The sequence below is a fragment of the Uloborus diversus genome, chromosome 10 (assembly GCF_026930045.1).
Source record: "Uloborus diversus isolate 005 chromosome 10, Udiv.v.3.1, whole genome shotgun sequence".
NCBI lineage: Eukaryota > Metazoa > Arthropoda > Arachnida > Araneae > Uloboridae > Uloborus > Uloborus diversus.
This window is the reverse complement of record NC_072740.1, coordinates 50459851-50482232: the sequence shown is the minus strand read 5'-3', so window position 1 is coordinate 50482232 and position 22382 is coordinate 50459851. Positions and strand designations below refer to the sequence as shown.

At 34.4% G+C, this 22382-nt stretch overlaps 1 protein-coding gene across 3 annotated transcripts in view; it reads left to right on the top strand.

Moving 5' to 3' along the window:
• The window catches only part of LOC129231600 (tRNA-dihydrouridine(20a/20b) synthase [NAD(P)+]-like), a 33956-nt gene extending 12351 nt beyond the window's left edge, over nt 1–21605 (top strand). For 2 of the 3 annotated variants that reach the window (XM_054865960.1, XM_054865962.1), the window contains exons 4-8: nt 3905–3980; nt 5806–5847; nt 12113–12253; nt 15568–15776; nt 18316–21605. In XM_054865960.1, the coding sequence (XP_054721935.1) occupies nt 3905–3980; nt 5806–5847; nt 12113–12253; nt 15568–15776; nt 18316–18557 (710 nt within the window). In that variant the 3' untranslated portion in view covers nt 18558–21605. The remainder of the gene's footprint in view (nt 1–3904; nt 3981–5805; nt 5848–12112; nt 12254–15567; nt 15777–18315) is intronic. The other variant, XM_054865961.1, reaches the window with a different exon arrangement.
• The last annotated feature ends 777 nt before the right edge of the window (nt 21606–22382 follow it).

The following is a 22382-nucleotide window of genomic DNA, read 5'->3' as shown; positions in this document are numbered from 1 at the left end:
ACAAAAGGACGAGGGCACACAATATTTGGGTCAAATTTTTTTTTAAAGATACTCTTTCGAATGCGACCATTTTTAACTTTTTTCATGATTACTGAACTCGTGATGTTTCTGGTAAGGAAGATCAGACACTAGTTATATTAACATCTCCATCTTTTATGCTATCTAGGAAATCTATTGTTCTGTAATGCAGTAAGTCAATCTTCTTGTACTTTATGTTACTGAAGCACTTTAAACATTATACATGAATATTTAAAATTAAGGCAAAGATATAACTTTTAGAAATATGGAGAAACTGACTAATGAGCATTGAAATTTTAAAGGGAAAAAAGAAAAGAATGTTTCTCAAAGTAAAAAAAGACCATTGTTTTAAAACATGGCAACAATATTTGATTGCAATCTCCTGTTCAGAAACAAATTCAGCTGTTTCACTTTCTTTATTTATTTTAAAAATACCTTACTGTGGAGCAACACTCATCAGTTGTCTGCTTATGGTGTGACTTCTTTGTGATTGGGAGGGTGAACAAGTGGAAGCCCAGCTGAAAAAAATAGATTAAAGAGAGCTGTACTTTTACCTGGTGGCTAATCTAGGTCTATTTTCAACTTCTGCTACTTAGTGGTAGTTGCAGGGGAGGTATTCATGTTTTTCCTGCACTGCATGTGACCCTCAGGGCCATAGCTAAAGAGGTGCAGATGGGGCTCATGGTCCAGGTGCCAGATTGTGGCGGCGCAAAACTGGCTATGAAACTTAAGTTTTTTTTTCAAACTAAAGAACTGAAAAGAAAAAAGAAATTATTTATTAGTAGTTTGAAAGATGTGTAAAATAAATTAAATGTCAACTGAAATTTAGCAAAGATTTAACATTAATGAAGAGAGGAACGACCACACAGTAAATTTTCTTATCTAGTAATCTGTCTTTTGAGCATTCTAGTAACAAAACCCTCATTCTGGATAACAATACTAAGCTTAGGAAAATTTTGGGATTGAGGTTCCCAATGAAACAGTCATGTCACCATGATGTCTTCCTCTTCTTCCAATAACGAGTATTTGTCTACTGAGACCTAAGAGAATATCACTAACGCTCTCATGATTGCAAGACCATGGGAGCACTTGTGTAATAATAATATCTCCAGGGAATGGGTACTTGTTGTTAAGCAAGGGCTGAAATTTTCAAATTAACTTCATATTCTATCTTGTATAAAAGTGGAAATTCTGTAAACTCAATTATATACTTTTAAACTGAAGCATTAATCATTTTAGTTCTGTTCTCCATTCTATTCTGTTCAGGGGTTATGTGTAGGGGAACACATTGGAGACAGTGACCACAACAGTATTAGGTTTGGGATTACATTTGATACGCACAAAGTAGAGAATTTTAGGTTTGTGCCCAATTTCAGAAATATTGATTTTGTGGCACTTAGGCAGAGTTTGAAAGTAGTTTTTTCTTCTGGATTGGACAATAGCGATGTGAATCTTCAGTGGGCAGAGTTTAAGAAAAAGCTAGCGAAAACGGTTGGAGATCATGTTTCTTTTAGGAGAAAGGGTGTCAACACTAAAATTTGGCCCATGTGGTTCTCCAGGGAAACTAAAGATGCTCTAAATTACAAGCAAGCTGCTTTTCATAGGTTTAGAGAAACTGGTCACAGTGCAGATAGGCTCCAATATTGTAAGGCAAGGCATAAATTTAAGTATTTGGTACGGATTCAGAAAAGAGAGTTGGAGCAAAGACTGGCAGATAACATAAACAGGAATCCCAAGAGGTTTTTTGCATACGCTAATTCGGGGAAAGTTCGAAATAGTCATATTGGGCCACTGGTTGATGAGCACGGAATTTTAATTCAGGACGATAGTGATATTGCTAATGTTCTTAATAACTTTTTTCGAGTGTTTTTAACGCTAACTGTATCTCAACAGTTGACACCAACGAGACACACGCTATAGTACAGCTTGAGGACTTTGTATTTTCCAGGGATGACGTTTTACTTCATTTGAAAAAAAATTAAAGAGACTAAGGCTCCGGGACCTGATAATATTTATCCAAAAATTTTAGTTGAATGTGCGGAGGAATTAGCAGATGTAATCGTAAATATTTTCAATGCTTCTTATAACTCGGGGACAGTGTCAGAGGACTGGAAGCTGGCTAACATTACACCACTCTTCAAGAAAGGGTCTAAAGGGAGTGCGGGAAATTATAGACCTGTAAGTCTAACTTCGGTGGTTTGCAAAATTTTTGAAACATTGATAAAAATTAAGATAGTAAATTTTCTAGAGACTAATAATCTATTGACTGGTTTTCAGTACGGTTTCAGGAAAGGTAAATCTTGTGCAACTAATTTATTACATTTCTATGACAAAGTTACCATGGCTTTGGACAATAAGAAGCCTGTAGATGTTGTTTACATTGATTTTCAAAAAGCTTTCGATAAGGTACCGCATGTTGCTCTACTTAGCAAATTAGCTGATATAGGAATAGGAGGGAAAACTTTCATTTGGGTAAAAAACTGGCTGACCGGAAGGAAACAAAGGGTAGTTGTAAGGGGAAATTATTCTAATTGGAGTGAGGTTTTAAGCGGGGTTCCTCAAGGATCAGTGTTAGGGCCTGTTTTGTTCATTGTTTTTGTGAACGATATTCACAAAAATATTTCTGGAAACATGAATTGTTTTGCATATGATGTCAAAGTTATGGGGACTGTAGAAAATGAAGAACAAGTAAAATAGCTGCAAGAGGATCTAGATCATATTACGGAGTGGGCTGATAAATGGGGTATGGCTGTTAATGTTGGGAAATGTCAAGTGCTACATTTAGGGCATGGAAATAAGTGTACAAGTTATTATTTGTAAGGTTCAGTCATTAGTCAGGCAGACAAAGTTACTGATCTGGGGGTCTTAATAAGTCAGGATTTAAAGTTTAGCCAACAGTGCAGCACTGCTAGTAACAAGGCCAATAAGATGCTTGGGTTTATCAATAGATCTATTTCAAACAAATCTAAAGAAGTTCTTCTGCCCTTATATAGAAGTTTGGTAAGACCTCATTTGGAGTATGCTGTTCAGTTTTGGTCTCCTCATCTTAAGAAAGACATTAATGTATTGGAAAGGGTTCAAAGGCGAGCTACAAGGCTAATAAATGGACTTTCTCACTTAGACTATGATTCCAGGCTTAGAAGGCTAAAAATGTACAGTCTTGAGCAAAGAAGAGACCGAGGGGACATGATTCAGTTGTTTAAATTTATTAAAATGAAAGATGTTACGGGGTTGAAGTTTAGCACTGAAAATAGGACAAGGGGTCATTGTTTTAAGCTATTTAAATCTCAGGCTAATATGGATGTTAGGAAAAATTATTATTTTAGCAGGGTAGTGGAACCTTGGAACAGTTTACCGGAAGAGGTGGTAATGAGTAAGGGAGTAGATAGTTTTAAGAGGGCCATTGATCTTCACTGGATATTGTAAATTGACTAGGACCAGTCTAGCTGGGCCCAGAGCCTGTTGCTGGTCGTCACTTTTGTATTTGTATTTGTATTAGTTGTTCATTAAAAAAATCACAAAATATTCAAACTAATGTGTAGTGGCAATATTAAGTCTTGCTGAGAAAATGCTTAGAATTTATTTATTTTTTCACCACCTTTCTTGGGGAACTGACAAGATAGCTGTTGTTGGAAGTAGTTTAAAAAGATTCAATCTTATTTATATTTAATGTGCATTTATTTTCAAATTTTTTCTTCGTGTCTGATCTAAGAACGTTTATCTGAGACAATGTACAGGAAGTAGTAATCTGTTTATATTATATATGCTATTTATTTTTCATTAGGTGATTGATTTAGATACACTGTCTCAAAATTCCTAATTTTGATGAGAAATAGTACTTTGTCCTCATTTATACCAACAGTTTAATCTAGTTATTTCTTTTTAGAAGATAGGCCATTGATTGTTCAATTTGCTGCAAGAAATGGTCAAGAGCTTGCTGAAGCAGCTGAAATTGCTTATAGGTATTTATCCTCTTTTATCCATCTCAGGACATTACTCTTTATTATGTGACAACTTTAGGCTTGTATGATGCTGCAAATTGTATATTAAAACTAATATGCATTAATAAAATGCTAATTATGAAAGCATACCTAAGGCAGCTGTAGTATCAATTACCATCGTGAATCTGATATCAAATTAGTTTTCTTATTTATATTGTAATTTGGTGTCAGAACTTTTTCCAGGTGAGTTCGGGCTAGCAGCAACCTCGAGTGCTGTTTCTATACCTCCTCATAGACATCGCCTGATCCTCCAAATCCAAAAAATTCTGCTTTCAATTCTTTTGTTTATCGTGCTATTAATATTTGTTTTTCACCAGAACTTTTTAATGTGGAACTTAATTATCTTAAAACTGTGGCAATTGATGGAGACTATCTGCCAACATTGATTGATTCAATTTATAAAAAACCTTCAAATAAATTCCAAACTAATGTTCTTAACACCAAACCTTCATCAGAAAGAATTTTGTTGTTTTGCCATTATTTCCATCCATTCTGTTGTGAGCTATCAGGTTTCTAAGATTCTAAAACGTTTCCAATTCCATGCGATGTTCGCTCCTATTAATAAACTTTCACTCTCTTCTCTTAAAGATCCTATGCACCCTCTTAATTGTTGTGGAATTTAGAAAATTAATTGTAGTTGCAAACTGCCTATATTGGACAGAATCGGCTTGCTTTTAAATTTAGCTTGAAAGAGCATCAAAATTATGTGAAAAAAAACAACAATTAAGTAAGTCTAGCATTACCCAGCATGGTTGGGATTCGAATCACTCTTTTGATTTCAACTCTTATCAAATTATCCAAAAATGCCAAAATGCATCAGATCTTGACTTTTGGGAATCTTTCCATTTTTTGAGGAACAGTTTTAACTTAGTTAATGATCTTAAAGCAGTTCTGTATTTTTCCAGTGTCTGGCTTCCATATCTTTAACGCTGTCTTTTCCCCATCTATTTTTTCTATTTTGGTTTTTCCAATCACTTTTATCTATCTTACTTTGTTTATTTTAAACTTTTTTGTCATGCAGTTGACATTTACCTCCTTTTCTTCTATTTATCTTTATTTTTTCCTTATCCTGAAAAAAAAAACGTTTTTGTTTGTTCCATTTCCCGATGTTTTTTCTTCCATTCAGTTTTCCTTTCTTACGGTTCATGGTTATTGACATTCTTTTTGTCTTAGCTTTGTGGCGTAATCTTTGCTCTATTGAATTCTTTCTTTCAGTTTTACCGTACCAGTGAGAGAGCTCCTGCCCTTTGTTTGCATTCCTATTGATTCTTTTTTGGTTTATAATTTTCTCATTGGTGTTTGGTTAATCCACTATTTTTATCTTTTAAGCTGTTTGCTTATCCTGTTCTTGGCTTTTGTTGGATGTCTTTTCATCAATAAGCTCAATTCTTTTGCATTAAAAAAGGTGTTCCTTGTAACGCCGAAAAACGAGTCTGCAGTAATCTGCAATTTGTGCTTTTTGACGTTACTTCTTTCTTTACTTTTCTGCACAAACGTATTTATTTATCAGATCTGTATTTAGTTAGTTGCCAAATAAAACCCAACTTTTTTTTCCATCCGTTTAATGCAAGCCGCATCTTTTTATCTTTATTCGTTTTCAAATTTTTCATTTTTAGAGTTTGTCCTGACTTTTGGATCACCCAGTATATAGATTTTAGTATTTTTTTTCAAAATGTTTTAGATAATTCTTTTTAGAAATTTTTTATACCCTCCCCAAACAAACTATTTTATACATGTTTTGCCAATATCCTATCTATATTTTAATTTTGTTTTTTTTTCATTTTAGTTCCTCTGATGGTGTGGATTTAAACTGTGGCTGTCCGCAACGGTATTTTTTCAATACTACTTTATCAGGGTTGCTAACTGCTTGGCATCTTACGGAGATGCTCCCCAAAAAATTCAAAGCTCTACAGCGTCACAAAGAAGTGATTTTGCTCCGCGTTTCTAGGCCGAACCTTTTTCAAGCAATTGCGCAAATATATTCTTCCCTTCTCCCCTAATCTTTTTATCAGAATTTTTTCTGACGCACATACTTTCGTTATTGGGTTGAAAAAAGGAAAGGAATGTCTTTACGCTGGTGGGGAGTGGAGAAGAGAAGGGGACGGAGCAAAGCTTGAGTGTGACAGTGCAAGCATAAAAAGTAGCTTTTTGTGAGATGACGTTTTATGCATTTTGAAGTTCAATTTCATCTGCATTTTTAGCGCTCTCCCATTTTTGTCTTCAATGCCATTCTACCCCTTAGGCATTAATAACTTTGTGTAAACAATTAATTCCACCTCTCCTTACATTTTAATTTTTGTTGAGCACTTGAACAGTCATTGTTTTGCCATGTCCATTCAAAAATTTCTATCCTGTTTCATCCAAGTTAATTTAAGCCATTTGTGAAATTTGATCATGATGCTTACTAAAGAAGTAGCTCATGAAGATTTTAATAAAATTGAATTTATTTTAATTTTACTTTGTTATTTTATTATGCTTATATTTAAAATATGATATAGTTTTTAAAGCTCTTTTATTAATTTTAAAACAATTATTATTATACTATTAGTTAAGATGAATATCAAAGCTCAAAAACTAGCATAGTTAAGTGGTTTTAGGTTTTTTAAAATGATTTTTATGCAAAATACCGAGTTGCTCCTCAAAATTTTGAACGCTCCTCAAACCACAGATACTCCTCAAATTGCTTCAATCAGGTTGGCAACCCTGCTTTATGCTTGTAGTTGTTTTAAACTTTTATCTATCATGGTTATTATATATATGTATATATAATTATATATATACTGCTCGACATTAAAAATGCAACACCAAGAAAGAGTGGTCATAAAGTGATGCAATTTGGAAAAAAGACAGAGACAAAAAGAAATAATAAATGATCTTAATTTCAAAATGATAGGCAGAACACAGAGTGAGAACTGCATAGGCTCAGTAGGATGTAGGACCACCGCGGACAGCGATACACGAAGAAACACGTCTAGGCATAGAGTCAATAAGGGTGCGGATGGTGTCCAGAGGGATGGCTCTCCATTCCCTTTCAACCATTTGCCAGAGTTAGTCTTCTGAACGAAGCAGAGACAGAGTCTGCAAACGGCGTTCAATCACATCCCACACATGTTCGATTGGTGACAAGTCAGGAGAGTATGGTGGCCAGGGAAGCATCTGTGTGCCTTGGAGAGCATGTTGACAGACGCGAGCACTGTGTGGTCGGGCGTTATCCTGCTGAAAAATTGCATTAGGTAACCCTTGAAGGCAAGGGATTGCCACCGACCGCAGCACATTATCCAAGTATCGTTGCGCCATCATAGTGCCCTGAATACAAACTAGAAGTCATATGGAATTGTACGCAATTGTGCCCCAAACCATTACGCCACGTTGTCGTGCGTGGGACTTTCCACAGTTACTGCCCGATTAGATCTGTCTCCACGTCGACGGCACACACATATGCAGCGACTATCACTGGATAAACAGAAGTGGGATTCATCTGAGAACAATACATTTCACCATTCTGCCATTCACGTCACTCTAGTCCGGCACCATACTAAACATTGCTGTCTATGTTTTGGGGTCAATGGCAATCTTCTTAGCGGACGCCGTGATTGCAGACCACGTGCCACCAAACGACTAGAAAGGTTCTGGGTTCTGGGTTGACAGGGGAAAATTCAGGGTATCTTGCACCTGCTGCAGAATCGAGGAACAAGTGACTTGTGGGTCTGCTACAGCTTGTCGGTGGATGTGTCGATCCACGCGTTCTGACGTCACTCTGGCTGCCCCTGCACACCTCAATCTTGCCACATTTCATTGTTCCAACCATCTATGGCGCAGCCGATTTCACCATGCTCACATCCATGTGGGTATCAGCTGCGATTTGATGTACGGACCAACCTCCCCTTCTGAGTCCAATCACCATACTCCTCGTAAAATCGTCTATCTGCTGGAAGTACCTTCGTTGACGGCAGCCTGGCATTATCTCATGTTACACATATCCTCCAAAAAAAAACAAAATTTCTTCGATAATTCTCCAGTCGGAAGTAACGACACGAATATTGCCCATTCTGCAAATTCCTTCCCTTATATCTTACTTCACTTTCGTCGGAGAGTTGCACATTTCACATCATTTACATAACTCAGTGATGTAAGTCTACTCTAAAATTTGCATAAATTTCTGAACACTCCTTCTTGGTGTTGCATTTTCAATGTCGAGCAGTGTATATATATATACAGGTATAGGACAAAATAACTGGAACACCCAGTTAAAATTGAGTCTTTCTTCGATTGCCCAATAAACAACCTCCTCATGTTGCAACAGTTTGTCACCTATTGGCAGTGGTAGGGGAGGTATTAATTAAGGATTTGGCAGTTTGAGGGTTGCCTGGAAAAATTCTGTATTTAGCAAAGCGTGATAATGTGGACAGAGGCATGATAGTTGGAGCTTTTTTCGCTAGAGTTAGTGTCCCGAAAAGCAAGTCCTGCGGGTGTTTCAAGGACTGTTGTATCGAGCATTGTGGTAGACTAGACAAATCTGGGTAAGGTATCTTCTGCAAAGCACAACAGTAGGAAAAGTCAAAGTTGATGGATCATGATAGACTAGTGTTGAAGAGGATTCTCTCCTGAAAACGTAAGACTGCACTGCTGCCGATAAAACTCCAAAAGGAATGCTCACTTTCAGAGCCCCGTATCAATGAAAACTATTCAACAGGAGTTGTATGCTGCTTAGATTCATGGCAGAGTAGGTATTTCAAAACCATTGGTTTTGACGCAAAATGCTATGAAGAAACTAAAGTGGTGCAGAGACCACCTAAACTGGACACAACTGCAATGGGAACAAGTCATAAGGTCTGACAAGTCATTATTTACTTTATTTCAGACCACTAGACTTGAGTTTGTCTAGCAAACACTGGCAGAAGCATATCATATTGACTGCTTGGTTCCTACCGTGACGTATATTGGGGGTTCTGTGATGGTATGGGAGCAATTGCTTCCAGTGGAATGGGGTCTCATATTGTCCTGAGGAGAGAATCACAGGTGAACAATATTGAAGCATTCTCGCTGATTATCTTCACCCCATGCTTCAGACTCTCATCCCGGTAGAACGTACGGTGCTCCAAGATGACAACACCCCTATTCACATGCAGTACTGTGTTTAAACATGGTCACATGAGCATAACAATGAAGTGGAACATCTTACGTGGTGTCTCCAGGACCCTTATCTTAGTATCATTGAGCTTTTGTGGGATTTTTTAGAGAACAAAGTTGGTGTGCAGTTTCCTCCACACACTCAATCTGAACACAAGAGGGTCTTGCACTAGGAATGGGTTGCAAATTCCAATGAACTATAGTTGGCTCTCTGTTTAACGACGCTCTATTTAATGATTTTCTCTATTTAAAGATGACTTTTTGCAGTCCCAGATGGTCCACTATAGTTTTAAAACCATTCTATTTAAAGTTGCTTTTTACTTAAGGACAATTTTTTGTGGTCCCTTGAAAGTTGTAAACAGAGAGCCAACTGCAAATTGTAGCAACCAAGAAAAAAAAATTTCCCTGAAAAATATATCCATTGGGCCTATATTAATCGAAAATTCCTCACCTCCATAAATCTCACCTCCGTGACAGACCTTATCAATGTCATTATCTCTGAGGTGAAAATGAATGATGGAGGGGAAATACATCAATATTAGGCATTCTACCAAAATTAAAAATTGCCAGTATATTCTCAAATTTACTAAATACTATTTTTAGCACACATTTGAACTAAAAATTAAGCCATACTTTAATCAAGAGAACTTAATATTAGATTCCGACTAATCATTAAAATAGCTGATTGTTTGCACAATTAACAAAATTACTACTTTGATATTAAATTTGCCTCAATTTTTAACACATTAAAATTTTTTTCTTCTTTTCTTTTTTTTTTAATCTCCCAGAACAAGGAATTTTTTTATTATTTTTATTTATGAGTAGAATAATGGAACTTAGTTGGGCCATTGTTTATAGTTTTTTCTAGTGGGTAACACTTTCATGTAAGAAGGGGGGGGGGGGGAAAGAAAACAAAACGTTTGTAAATTGAAAATATTTGCGTTCAAAAGTTGTTTTCTGTAGAATGACCCACTTATATCAAGCCTACACATAAATAAGTATTATGTAGCGCTGTTAAATGTCTTAAATGTCTGATGCCTTGTTCTCTAGAAAGTGGCAAATAAGTAATAATAATAAAGATGTGACACTTTTCTAAATCTGCTATGAGCCTGGGACAAGAAATTGAACATTTCTAGGGTAGCGTATCCATTAGTGATGTTCCGGATATCCGTATCCGTGGATATCCGAAGGAAAATAAAGCTCTGTATCCGGATCCGTTACTTTTTTGACCGATCTTAAACGGATCTTTTCTATTCTAAAAATTCTTAAATATTTGAATAAAAGACTATTAAATTCCATTTCAATTAGGTTTTATTCAATATTTAAATTGTAAGGTAATATTTCCGAGGCCAATTTGTACACCACGTCGCAAAAAGGAAGGGATAATAAGTTTTAAAAATGTGTATATGTGCGTATATTTGTGGCATCATAGCTCCTAAACAGATAAACCGATTTTGATAGTTCTTTTTTTCGTTCAAAAGCTGACTTGAAAGAAAGTATACTTAGATTAGCCTCGTTTTTGTAGAACTTTAATTACCGGAGTGCCGGAGATATTAATTAAAAACCAACTTAACGTTTTTCACAATTATGGTAGTAAAAACCTACCAGTACGTTAAAAATATTGGAGCTAATTGAAAGAACGAAGTTTTCTGCGTTTTATATTTATTTGGAACTTTCAAGTTATATACAGCAGGAGCTATAATCTTGTTAAGTTCTAAATGCAATTCTAAGCCTTTATATGCCTGATTAGTAGCGATTTCATAGTTGGAAGATAAGGAGAAAAAGCTCAATGATTTAAAATTTCTATCTGCTGTCATTTCATATTTAACAATGTGTGTTCTGACCCACAAAATTCATCTTCATTTGAGGTCGGCCCTTGGGGACATGTTTTTTTTTATTATTTAATATTGGTTTTTGTTATGTATTTCGGGTTTGTATTATTCTTCATTTTGGTTTTTCTCGGCATCCTTCAAAAAAAAAAGTGATACTAAATTCTCTATTTACTGATTGTAAAGGTGTTCCCGGCTTTGTTATGTCGTTGGTCCGGGTAAATTGTTTGGAATGGGTCAACGCTGCATTTATACTGAAATAAAATGCAAAAAAAAAAAAATATTTCTAGCATGTCCAGAAGCAGCTTTACACTCTTGTTCCTATATCCTACATCTAACGAGCAAGCTAAAAATAATTTTTCACATACTATCTAAGCATTAATGCAAAGCTGACTCATTCCTTCCAACGCTCCCTCAATTTTAACGGAGATTTCTTTTAAGAGCAAATCATAGTCTTGATTATATTTTCGCCGTAGATGACATTTTCTGAAGAAACAGTGCCATTACCCTGACGGAATACTTTCCTTAGCGAATTTTACACTTGGGTATTGATTTGAGGGAAAAAAATTTAAGATCCGTATCCGCGGATCTTGACATTAATGATCCGGATCCGTATTCGTGGATCTACTTTTTTAACGATCCGGCACATCACTAGTATCCATACATATATTTCTATATTGCATTATAGTCCTCTACCATAGCATTCCTTTGTTTCTTATAAATTTAATGAGTATTTGCTACAGATGAATCATGATTATCTTTTTTTGGTGTTTGATTTTTATTTCTTTTAGTAATTTTTATCCTATATTTCAATTGCTTACATAAAATGTTTTTATTCAATGTAAGTTAATGTATTCAGTGAAATTGTATGTTCATTTTATATATTGCCTGTATAATTCACTTCTAAATATTTGTATTGCAAGTATCAAACATTGAAAGCTTATTGCCTGCTGATGGCAGGTTTATATAATTTATAGTTAAAATGGAGTAACTAACTGCAAATTATTTCTTTGTCTAATTCTCTGATCTGTGATTTTTAAAATTTTTTGATCACATAATTTTAACTGCAAAACACAATTAATGTAGTTTGAATGTAATACTGTCAACTTTTCTATAATTTCTATTTCTGTAAAGCTGGGCTCTTGCTGATGGTTATGGGGCATGCTTATTGGATAAGCCTGATCTTGTGCATGATATGATTTATCAAGTTAGGAATCGATTACCTGATTCAAAATATTCCATCTCCTTAAAGATTCGTATTCATGATGACATAAGGTAATGTATTTGCTTATAAGTATGCATGAAAGTTAATAAGTATGGAGCAATATATACTTTCATCTTATTTATTATGTTTTGAATAATAAGTTGATTTGTTACACATATCAAACATTGATCTTGAGTTTTTTTTTTTTTCATACTTTCGTTATTACATTATTTATTGATTGTTACTGTTATTATTATTATTATTTTTTTTTTTCAAATGTCATGAAGTAAAATTCCAGTTCAATATCTTAAAGCAAGTTCAGAAAGTTATCAGAGATCTAATGAGCCGAATTTGAACAACTCTCGAATAGGCGAGGAATTGTGAGAGATTGTTTGCAGATAATCTGTTTTTATCATGAACATACTGAAGCAAATGTTGCGAAATTGGGAATGACCCCTCACGATTCGTCACCTATCCAAGAATTATTGAAATTCGACTCTTTAGATCGCTGATAGTCCAGTCATATTAGACATTAAAATCGCAAAATGAGATGTAGTTTTGATTTTTTAATATGTTGTTCGGGTCAGTTAGGGTAGTGAAATTTTAAGTTTGCAGTTTTCAAAAACCTATGCTTGCTGCGTAATTCGTGAAAAACTGCGAAATTTTCGGACTTTTTTTAGTTTTTCCTACATAACTCCTAAACAATCTAACTTTTGATACTATATGTGAATACCTGCTTTAAAGCACATTAAATTTTGAACAATTTAAGCTCAAATGGCGTTCTGTACGACCAACAGTTTAGGATATATCATACTTCAAACATTGGTCATTTTTGGCGAAAAATTAAAATATTATGCTTCGATCACATTCCACGCCAAATATGGACATGAATTCCCACTCTAATTGAAAAAAACTGGATATACTGTTACAGAACGTTTCATTTGCTTTCATTTAAGCCAAAAACGAGGTCTGTAGATTCAATAGTTCTTTTACAATCACAAAACAAAAAAATAATCAGAAAATTCGATTTTTGAAGAAATAAGACAAAACACTTTTCAAGACAATATGGAAGATCCTATTCTAAAAAAGGAGGCAAATAATGATATAATAAGAGTCTAATGAGTGTTTATATAAGTAATGTGAGCTGGCAAAACCAGGGCGGTTATAAAACCATTAAATAGTTGAGAGTCCTATGCAGGTAACACAAGCATTCCTTCCCCTACTTATCTATGCCTTTCATATTGATGAGTTTTCGGCCGTATTTTGTTTTTCGACGGGAAAGTTATCTACCGAGTTTGATTTTGAATAGATAATATTTTTGAACAAAAGATTTTCAGTACAAAACACTTCCCACTAGAATAAGGGAGATATGGACAAAAGAAAAAAATAGAATGATTTCAAAAGAGTGAAACTATTTACATGTTAGTTTTATCACTGAAAGATATCTTAAAAATTAAGTACACTTAATGTCTTGATTGTGTAGTGTCTTTGATGGATACGATCGTACTCCAGAACTGAAAAAAGGATAGGTCAATTTTTTTTTCATTTTATTATTTTTATTTTTTTATTTTTGTCGATTAGAATGCAAAGATATTGTGGGTAGTCTTTTCAAATTGCAGATTGCACAAAGCTGAGCAGCTAAGATCAGTTCTACAACAACAGTATACTCCCATATATCCCTTCTTGCACTTAAAATAAGAAATATCTGAAAAGGACGGATGAGGATGGATCGTTTAATGTAGTGATTCTTTACGAACCAATCTCGAAATGAAACGTTCTGTAACAGTATATCCAGTTTTTTCAATTAGAGTGGGAATTCATGTCCATATTTGGCGTGGAATGTGATCAAAGCATAATTTTTTTATTTTTTGCCAAAAATGGCGGATGTTTGAAGTATGATATATCCTAAACTATTGGTCGTACAGAATGCCATATGAGCTTAAATTGTTCAAAATTTAATGTGCTTTAAAATGGAATTCACATTTAGTATCAAAAGTTGCGTAATTTAGGATTTATAAAGGAAAAACTAAAAAAAGTCCGAAAATTTCGCAGTTTTTCGCGAATTATGCAGCGAGCACAGGTTTTTGAAAACTGCAAACTTAGATTTTCACTACCCAAACTGACCCAAACAACATATAAAAAAATCAGAACTACATCGCGTTTTGCGATTTTAACCCTTTTCTTTTTGTATAATATGACTGGACTATGATAAATTTCTGATCTTTTAAGATATTGAACTGGATTTTTATAATGAGTTGAAAAAACTAGTTGGGTTTTAGATTTTGAAAGTTTTAAATTTCTATATTTTGCGCATGCAGTGAAAAATTAATTGCTTTTAATGTCCATATTTTGTCAAATTTTCATCATTTTCATTTCAAATTTTAATATTATATTTCTCTTGTACACTGTCAAGTTTTCTGAAAGTTTCGTAAGCTTTGATTTATAACTTTGTACTTTATGAGCCAGAAACCTACAAATAACGTTTGTAATTTTGAAAAATATGCTTATATCTTTGTGAACATCAGTGATACTTTCGCAGAAATATGTAAAATAATTGTATATAGCTAGCTAACTAATTTCTGAAATTTACAGCTTATTCTCCACTATTTATGATGAATGATGATCAAAAAAAAAATTTTGTTTTTCTCAATTTTTTACTGATTTCCTTAATGCAAGGGTGATATAACTTTTATTGGAAGTTAACAGCTGGAGCATACATTTTATGTGACAAAAGTAACAAGGCAATTGGTCTCGTATTTCTTTAGAAGTTATTAAAAGTGTGAGTTTTTGAAAGTGTCCTAATACTTTTGGTCATATAGTGTGTGTCCCCCCTATAAATGTATTATTAGCTTTCTAAAAATCAAACTTGTGTTTTCTCAATGGGGCTTACCACTATTCTAAATTTATTTTAAATTAAAATCAAAAATAGCAGCTGTTGTCTATTTATTTTTTTAAAGATGTTATGACTAAAATTTGAATTTAGTTTTCTACTGGAGATGAAACAAATAGAGGCTGTTAGAAAGATATGTGAACATATTTATTAGTCTTGCCATTTTAGTGTTTTGCTCAAGCTTTTGTCCCAATTTTAGCTTCTGTGCTAAAACACTTTTGACATCAGTTTAAACCCAGCTCCATATTTTCTTTAGATTTTGTCCTTTCATGTGGTATATCAGCCTTCATTACAACATATATTGCAGCATTTATTTGAGTTCACTATCTAATCTACTTTCAATTATATACATTTTCTTCACACTTATATTGCTATCATTTAGTTCGCCTTTTTCTCACTCCTTGTATTTTTAAGGTACCTTGTTTTAGTCATTATTTTTCATTGCAATATAGTATAGTAATGTTCTTTTCTGACCAGTTATCTGATACTTTTCAGAAAAACAGTGGAGGTTTGCCGAAGAGCAGAAAAGGCTGGTGCTACTTTTATTAGTATTCATGGTCGCACAAAGCTGCAAAGAAATGAGCCTATTAACTTAGATGGAATCAAGCTGATAAAAAGCTGCATGAAGATACCTATTGTTGGTAATGGAGATGTCTTCCATTTGAAAGATGCAATGAATTTCCAAAATGCTACAAATGTTGATGGTAATGATTTAAACTCTGCATTATTGACTTTTCTTTTTACGAATTAGCTGGCTTTGTATTATGCAAAAATTATTGTTATTTATATTTTGCATTTTTGTTGAAAAATTAACTTTCTTTTTATTGTTTTACATCTGTAAATTCAGCAAAAACTTTTCTGTGGTATAATTTATATGAACTTATATTTATTTGGAAGGACAAGGCTAAAAAAATGGGCGAGCTTTTGTGCAAAGTCAAAAGCTGTTATTTGAATTTCCTAATTTTTAGTGCAAGTAAAATGATTCAAATCAGTTTTTGTCAATTTTCCACATTTTGAACTGATTTTTCAGCTGGTTTTGCTGATTGCATACTGGAAATCCTGGAAAGTCATTAAAAAAAAAAAAACGAATTTCAGACCTGGAAATGTCATGGAAAATTGATATTTTTGTTCGAAGTCATGGAAATGTATTTAAAGCGATGGAAAAATATTTTGGTCAAAGAGAAAGTAACAGTAGCTAAAAGATTGTTAGAAATCTTGAGTGATATAACAGTATTGCACATAAAAGTTGTTAACACTGGGAAACTATTTACCATTATTTTCAACATTTCTTATATTTTATATTTTGTAGTAGTGAACTTTCACGTTCTTGGTTTTGCTTTGTCCACTCAAAACACACAATTCAACTGCATCCAAGTTCGTTTCAGTCACTTATATAATCATTATTATTAAATTTATCAAAGTTTATCTTAATCTGTTGAAGGCTTAAAAAAAATCTTTAGTGAGGCGATAGAATACAGAAGTAGGGGATTTCTAATACTATAAAACAGTAGTGCCCCAAAACGTACGGCCCCAAAACTAATACGTGCAGCCTACTTCTATGTTCAGTGTCAGGAATCAAACTATATGATCTGGAATTTTTGAACCTACTAATTTATATGCATTTGAAAATGTGAAGAAAAAAAAACAAGTGTACATGAATCAAAAACTAAAGAATGTGGCTTTACTTTAAATAACCAAAATACTGTCACGTAGTGTGGATGATTAGATGCACTGTTGACACTAAAAGCTACTTTTAAGGCAAATTTATTGGATCTTTGTTTAATGACTCATTCAATCTTTGTCACATTCATTATCCTTCTGCCTGTTTATAAAAAAATTAGACATTTAAGCATCATTATATTCCATTCACTGTATTTTTATTTTACTTAAATTTATATGATGAAGTTAAATATGAATAGTTGAGTTTTTTAGGTGTATATGCATACTTTATAAAAGTATTCTCATACTTTTAACTACTAAAGTAAGTGCTTCAAAGAGGTAGTGGCATTAACATAGAAGTTTGGTCACCCCTCATTTCTTTTCGAAATCATTCATTTCCGAAAATTGGCAAGTTTGACATTAAATAGTACTATCGCTTCATAAAACCAGGTAAGGAAATCTTTGTGAAATCACGCAAAAGTCATGGAATTTTTTTATTGGAATAGAGTATAAACCCTGATCCTCCATTTGGCAATGCTTTGAAGTACTTAAATTGATGATCAGCAACAAGGAGATGGAACATCAGAATTTGAATTTTTAGATTCAAAATATGTTCAGAAAAAACACATGCGCCTTTAACACACAATTATCTCCGAACACTTGCTTACTCATCTCTAAAGTCTCTGAATCCGAATTACCAAGTTCGACATAAAACTTTATTGCATAATGCTGCTCAAATGTTCTCTGCGTTTTGGAGCTGGAACCGGCGTTTAAAACAGAGGTACACTATAACGACGATGCTGCCCGAACAAAAGACCTCTAAGTAACTGCAGACTGGAGTGAGTCTAACCAGTAATCCAGACTACCAACCTATCCAGTTTGTGCGCACTTGAGAGGTACAATCGCATAAAGAAAAAATGAGTCTCCCTACTTATTATACAGACCCTGTATATGCTTTTATTCTTTTTTTCAAATAATAAATGAAATATTTATGGGGAATGACATTCCCACCCTACTAAAGCATTACATTATGTATGTATGTATTTCATATGTTTAATAATTTATGAAATGTTTTTAATTATTCTAATGTGCCCAGTATAATAATTTTATTCTTTTATTTATCACTTCTTAGTTTCACATACTAAATATTTTTAAACTTCTGTGAATTTATTTGTAGATCCTTGCAGAAAATCTTCAGTTGAGTTTATATAGTCTTAATTCAAATGCTAGTCTTATTCTGTCCCTTGAAATCAATTGAAAACTCTTTCTTAATTGTAGATCTATTGGCAGTCAGACCAATTAATCATTGACTCCTATCAAATATTCTTCAGAGTGCCTCAGAGTGAAATTCTTCGTTATTAAGGATCTACAGTAATTTAATGATCAACGCTTTAAATACCATCCAAAGTATTTATCAAAACTTACAATGAAATTTGAGTTTTATTTTGATAGTAACATGTTTTCAAATTACTGTCATTGTTTTAATTACTTTATTTGCATCAAGTTGTTTATTTTTAAATGCGTTGCACTGTCTGTCTTTTTTATTCTTGCATATACATCTAAGAAAGTTTTCATTTAATTTAGGTGTGATGTCAGCACGAGGTTTACTTCAAAATCCGTCACTCTTTACTGGAACAGATGTTACACCTATTGAATGTATTAAACATTGGATTTACCTGTCTTTATCTTATGGTGTTGCTTTTACTAATATGCATCATCATTTAATGTTTATGCTTGAGAAAAATTTGCCGAAATCCGAAAGAAAATATTTTAATTCATTCAATTCTTTATCTGCTGTTTTGGATTATCTTGATAATTATATTTGATGTTTTGAAAAAAAAAAAAGGTTTTGAGCTTGAATCTATACTAATATTATAAAGAGAGAGAGCAGATTTTGCATGTTTATATATTCGGGGTAATCTGAAGAGCCACAGCACCAATTTGAAAAATTCTTTCTCAATATGAAAAGTAAATTCATACAGAGAAACACAGGCTATAAATCTATACTAATAATATAAAGCTGAAGAGTTTGTTTGATAGCGCTAATTTCAGGAACTACTGGTTCTAATTGAAAAATTCCTTTTGTGTTGAATAGTCCATTTATTGATAAAAGTGACCGAAATATTTGTAATTGCAAATTATATGTTTAATTAAGTGTTTAGTTCTATGAATTCGTAATAGATGGCGGGGTAAATATTCCTATTAGATGGTAGGGTAAGTTAACTCATTGAGGGGGCTCTGGCCGACAGTATGGATAGCTGCGAGGAACCATGCCACCCGACTCGGACACATGGTCGGCTATGCTGTTGTGGTCTGCGAGCTGTGTTTTGAATGCATTTTTACTTCCTTTTACAAAAAAGGAAGTGTATTCACGAAAAAATTTTCACTCAAAAAACCGACCTAGATTTCCATTTTACTCAACCCCGAATGAATGTTGAGTTTTTTTTTCGACTCGACCACACGTGGATAAGTGCCTAAGAATGTATAGACACGCGAAATATCCATTTTGACGATTCCCGAGTTAGTTAAGAGTTTTCTCGTGACGTATGTATGTCGCATAACTCAAAAACGGTACGTCCTAAAAAGTTGAAATTTGGTACCTAGACTCCTAGTGAGGTCTAGTTGTGCACCTCCCCTTTTATTTGCATTCATGTATTTCTAAAGGGGTCTTTGCCCCTTTTTTGGGGGAAATCATTGTTAATTTCGATGGATACTCAAGTGGTGTTATAACTTGGCAGACACTTGGGGATATATCGCCAGTCTTTTGGTCGCCAACTTGGCGATAAATTTGGCGATTTTTTGTTTTTAAATTTGGTTTCAATTTCGCCACTTGTGGTGATATTTAGAGAGTGAACTATTGAATCACATTAAAATTGCCAATAATGGGAAAATGACATTAAATTGGAGTAAAAGGAAGTCATGTGATGCACACATCAGCTCATTTTTCGATATTCGGGTACATAATTTGATTTTGTAGGATTTTTCTATTGGGTTTTGCTTTCTGAATTTCTTCAATGTTTGTTTTTGTTCTTATAGTTGAAGATACACTCGGGAACACTGAAAATAGTACCCCAAAAAAGAAGAAAGTTACAATCGCGAAATTTTGCATATAAGAAGAGTGACATCTGATATGCAAATGATCCAAGTTTGGTGTCAATATGCATAACCCTTTACCCACGTATCAGTGCAATCGGGAGAAAGGTGGCATATAAACCAGTGCTTAACTTAAGATTCATAAATGTTAAGATTACATCTCGATTGTTGGAGAACCTTAATGACTGAAGGATGCCAGGTAGGCGAGTTAGAAAACCTTTCTCACACTTAAGTGAGTTTGAGAGAGGTTTGTCATCAGCATGAAAATTGCAGGCTGGTCGAGGAGCTGTGTTGCTGCCCAGGTAGATCATTCGGAGTGTTCCGTTAGAAAGTGTTGGAGCCAGGGGAAACGAAATGGTACTTAGGTGAGAAAAACCGGGTCTTTAGTGACCAGGAAGACAAGAAGAGAGGATCGAAGGATCGTCCGGCAAGCGCTCGTGGATCCCACAGTGACTCATTGCGCCGTACTTGCAGACGTAGGGGTAGCAGTTGTTCCCCAAACCATTTCTAGACGTCTAGCGGGAGTGAATCTGCAGTCCGGGTGTTTTTTTCATGTACTCCCTTTAAAACCAAAGCATAGGCAACTCGGTCTACATTAATGCAAAGCCAGAGCAATGTAGGATGTCACTGACTGGCAAAAGGTGATGTTCAGTGATGAATCCCGGTTCGTTTTGGGGTCGGATGATAACCGAGCACGGGTGTGGAGGTGCCCTAGAAAAAGGTACCATTCCATCCACTCTGTCGCAAGACACACTGCCTGCATCATGGGTATAATGGTCTCTGGGGCCATAGCCTATGATAGCCTTTAACGAGTCAGTGTTATGTTAATGAAATTCTGGGACTACATGTAGGGCTGTTTCTAAATGGTCTCCCAGGTGCAATTTTCCAGCAAGATAATGCTCGGCCGCATGCAGCTAGAGTCGCACAAGTCTTCCTTAAGTTCTTTCGAGACTCTTCCATGGCCAGCCTGCTCCCCTGTCTTGTCCCCTACAGAGCATGTATGGGATCAGCTGAAACGCCAGATGCTGCCGTGCTACTCTGTGTAAGATTTAGAAGTGGCTGTTCAAAATTTGTGGGTCTATCTGCCTCAGGACAACATCAGACGTTTAATTAGCTCAATGCCAGACCGTGTTGCGGCTTGTATTGCTGCAAAAGGGGGTCCGACGCACTATTGAAGTATCCCTGTATTTATCTCATTTCTTAGCCTGTATCTTTAACTGTCTTGATTTTAGGAATCAAGTTTATCTCTCACCTATATTATTCTGTATATTAAATTTCACTTCAATCCAAAGTTTTCTTTTTGGGGCGCTATTTTCAATGTTCCTGATTGTAGTTACTTCTCTAAGTAAATAATTTGATTTGTCGTATTGTTCAATTGTGATTGATCTTTATAATGTTTTTTATAGTATTTGTTTATTGGCAAAACATTTTAAATTACATAAAAAAAACCACTTCACTCACTAAAGGGCAGGGTTACGTTAGCGTGGTTGCTTGGTGCGTCAAGCTATGAATTAATACAGTTGAAGGATTATTTTGACTTTTAAAGCTACTGTTAATCTTATGTGTTTTGGCAAATAGTTTTTATTTCCAAAGAGACTTTAATAGGTTTTTTGAAGAAAAATGATCATTTCTCACATCAGAAGAGGGGGGACGTGGATTTTTTTGAATTCAACAGACTTCTTTTAAATTCTTAGCACGAGCATCTTTGTGCGGTTACTGCTAGTTATGCATATTTGTATGTATACAATTTTTTTAATTAATAAAATTTGTCTTGACTACCAGTTTATGTTTTGTATTCTTGTATTCTTATGCACCTAAAACCAACAACAATTGATATGTACCCGTAACAAAACACCCTTTTCAAGACCCTGTTCCAGCTGTCAGATGAGGGGTGGAAACATATGAAACAGAAATTGGCTTCAGCGTAAGAACTGTCAAACTGTAACTAACCTGGATTTCAGTTTTCAGAGTGTAAGGTATAGGAGAGTGTCAACAAGCCTGGAACATTGCAAACCATTTTCAGCATCACATAATATTTATGACTCAATATAACATTTGTTTCGGGCAAATTATAGTTTTTGCTAGGCGATATAACTATGATAATTGATATTCACTATGAATACTTGAAGAGCATTCTTTCGGAATTGTCATGACTTTACTTGGTGCAAAAACTGACCACTTCGCATTTAAAATAATATGAATGTCTCCCTCCAAGAAGATTATGTTTGTTCCATAAGAAATAGTGTACCATTGGGAAAAGTTCAAGAGACCTGCCACGTAATGGGGGACAAATGTGGGATGAGCCACTTCTAGTACATGTAAATGATAAACAAAACTATAAAAACCTAAAAAGTTCAGTAAAAATTATGAGAGTTGTTACTTTCCTATTTGCCGGTGACTTGCTACAAACTTTTCCTGTGGTACCCGAGAGGAATGCATAAAGAAATACTTTTAGCCTAATTTAAGTTGCTTCCTTTTAAGAACTCTGTACAATCAATCACCTTAAGAACAATTTAAGAGCTCTGTACAATCAATCACTTTAAGAACAATTTAAGAGC